Here is a 3194-nt window from a genome sequence, read left to right as displayed (position 1 = left end):
AAAATAAAGTACTTTCAAAATATAAATAGATAAAGATAAGAAAGATAAGAAAAGAAAACTGTGCAGAAGACGGGGGTGCATTAATGTAATGCATACTGTATATACAGGGTGGGTATAAGAGTCAGTGACAAAGGGGGTACCGGGCCTTGTTAATGAGGCCAGCTGCTTTTTTTTGTTTTTCTCTTTTCTCTCTCTTTTTCTTACATCATTCTGCACAGTGAAACTCAATCAATCAACTATAGGAACAAGTTGAAAAACATATTTTTGAATAAAGAGGAACGTAAATCTATTATATATTATTTCTCTTATTTGAATAAGTCTATTAAATCTAAAATGTGATGCTGCTATGTTTTGCCCAGGAAACTCCTATAAAAGACCTTTTCAGCCTTATAGAAGCATCTTTCTGGTTGTTATTATAATATCTGTTGTCTTTTATCCTCCTCAGCTCGCAACCCTAACCACATCTAAATGCATCGAATGGATGGGAGGGGTAGGCTTCACCAAAGACTACCCCATAGAGAAATACTACAGAGACTGTAAAATTGGTGAGCATGACTGGACAAATATGCACCACTAGACAAATGACTTGTGTTTGCAAACTGTTTGTTAGATTGTTTAGGTAACTGCAACTGAAGCTACAATTGTGGAAAGGACACAACTCACGAGGGCTGCAGGAAGGTCAGGTGTAGCTGTTTGTGATTGGACCAGAGTGGGGCGGAGAGAAGGGACTGATAGCAGTGGCTGTAATCGGACTCTGCAGGAATTCCCCCGTCTGACCCCTTCAGAGTGCCATTATACCAACACACAGCCAAGGAAGCTGCCAGGGCAAAATGTCATTTTTCCTTTCATCACCACCATTTTGGCTCTCCAGTTCTCCAGCTGGAGCCCCGGTAGACCGCATAATAAGCCCCCTTGTCTCCTGATAGTGAAAGCTGCAGATTCGTTGTAGGGGAATTTGACGACTGACCTTGTTTTGTACAGCAGGGATTTATTCTAATGCTTTGTTTTGTCTCCATGTGCAGGTACCATTTATGAGGGCACGACAAATGTTCAGTTATCCACCATGGCCAAGTTCATTGATAAGGAGTATGACCACTGAAACCATCTGACTGGTGCCTGATAGATTGCACACTGCTGTGTTACACTCCATATTTTTTTCCTCAAATGATTTTGGTCATTGCTGTAGATTTGCTTTATGTTTTGAGTTTTTGTTGCAGTTTCAAATGTTTAAAGTTAGGAATTTTACTCCTTTTAAGTAGTTCACACTACTAATGTTACTGATTTCATTACATTACATTTCCCCAGCTTTACGGTTAAAGTTTCTCTGGTGTAATGATGTTTTTTTTAAATTTCCCATTTGCTTTCTATCAGACCTTTACAAATGTCCAGCAATAAAACAGTTTGTGTCCTATGTAAAGCTGTACCACTTCCCTCTTATCCATATTTGTCTTTGGTTATTGTAATATGGTGATGAATCATGTCAATAACACAACAGATCCATGTGTTTCAATATGAGAATGAATATATGAGATGTGTTGGTTGCTATTTTCTTTGAATGCTTCAGTGCCTTCAGAAGGTCTGCTATGACTGAGATCAAGAACTTGAACTGTATTTTCTTTGAAGGATGCTCTAAAGTAGGTGGATTGTAACGCTTATATGCTCCATCAATACTGTACAGTTCCTTGTTGAGGAAAATGAGGAAGTGATTTCATACTGTGTCAAGAAATTATCTGTAAAGAGTGATCTGTCAATAACTTTGGCATTATCAATAAATGTTTTCTGTTGTGCAGTCAACTGTATTTCTTTTGTGTGATTATTTGGTTTCTGTTTTAATACAGAGTTCTGTCACTAGATGGCAGCATTCTCCAGAGTGACAACAGAAGTCTGACTTGAGGCAGCCTCTTACTGAAAGAGCAGTCAATTACCACATCTTTTAACAGCCTGTCACCTCTAATGATGTTTTATGTCAATTTAATTATGCTGGTGCTTCATATGAAAGAGGCTGCCTTGTATAATTGACTCACTGATACATTTTCAGGTGAGATTGATTACATTTCCATGGCCTGCATTTGCAATGTAAAATGAGGTCCATTGTTTTTACACTACACAGACAAGCTGTGTCCAAGTATACAGACCCGTAACAGCCATTTCCCTTCATGACCCCTTGTAAAAATAAAATGGTGTGACTTGAAAGACATTAATCACTGACAGTACTTAACGTTATTTATTAACAGGTGGAAAAAAAATCACATTTCTGACTGCTGCAGTGGTAGAGATTGGCTGTATAATTGATGCCAAATATGTAGACGGACATTCTCCAACAATAGTTGAAATGTCTCATGTCCCATTATTTTTAATCATTCCACTCACTGAATATGGTACAAAAAAAAAACCCAAATGTTGACAAAAATTCAGTATTCTGTTATGAAAGAGAATTACCTATCCGATTTAGTATTGTGATCATAAGATTTAATTTACTGATTAATTTATGATAAATTGTTAGTGTCACCTGTGACACCTGGTTAAACACAACACTTCTCTTCTCCACATAATAAATCAGATCATGAAAAGCTTGGGTTATTTGTTTCTGAGATGTCTGAGGCAGGGAATGGCCAGCATTAGAGTATTTTAACCATCCTGGAAAAGAACTCAATTATTTGTATTTCAGTGCTACTCCAAAGAGTTGTTAAAGACTAAATACAAAGTATCATTTAGAAGTGGGTCTTCACTGACTGAACAAATAATCTGACATTGGTAGAGTCTATTATGTGTGATGTAATTACATATAAACCTCTATACTTCAAATCCTGCTCTGAATCTGATCAACCTGAGAATAATGTTGGCGCTTTCACATCACTTTGGAATCAAGTGCTTCAAAAATTAAGCTTAGACAGACTGAGAAAATAACTTCACCAATAAGATCAGCTCAATGTTTGCCCAGACATTTCCAAAAAATCCCTAAAACAACAAAACAGAAAGGGGGAAACACAGGCCTGTGTTTGCATCATTGATTGAGTTTCCCCCTCTGATCCACTCTGACTGGTTCCCTCTGTTGTGCAAGCCCCTGTTTAATGAGCATAATCCGATGAAAACAAAGCTATGTATCTGCTTTTCACTTTGCACTGGCAAACGCAGCTTCAACTAGCCTCTTTCTCCGCCCCCATCTTTAACACAGCTATGAGACCTCTAATTAT

At 37.7% G+C, this 3194-nt stretch overlaps 1 protein-coding gene across 1 annotated transcript in view; it reads left to right on the top strand.

Moving 5' to 3' along the window:
- Positions 1 to 1799, top strand: part of acadsb (acyl-CoA dehydrogenase short/branched chain) — a 5176-nt gene extending 3377 nt beyond the window's left edge. Inside the window, exons 10-11 of the mRNA XM_035663122.1 lie at positions 446 to 545; positions 1023 to 1799. Of these exons, the coding sequence (XP_035519015.1) occupies positions 446 to 545; positions 1023 to 1099 (177 nt within the window). The 3' untranslated portion in view covers positions 1100 to 1799. The remainder of the gene's footprint in view (positions 1 to 445; positions 546 to 1022) is intronic.
- The last annotated feature ends 1395 nt before the right edge of the window (positions 1800 to 3194 follow it).

This window comes from Morone saxatilis, unplaced genomic scaffold (assembly GCF_004916995.1).
Source record: "Morone saxatilis isolate NCDOM2014 unplaced genomic scaffold, NCSU_SB_2.0 Contig1, whole genome shotgun sequence".
Classification (NCBI taxonomy): domain Eukaryota; kingdom Metazoa; phylum Chordata; class Actinopteri; family Moronidae; genus Morone; species Morone saxatilis.
This window is presented reverse-complemented; position numbering and strand designations above follow the sequence as displayed.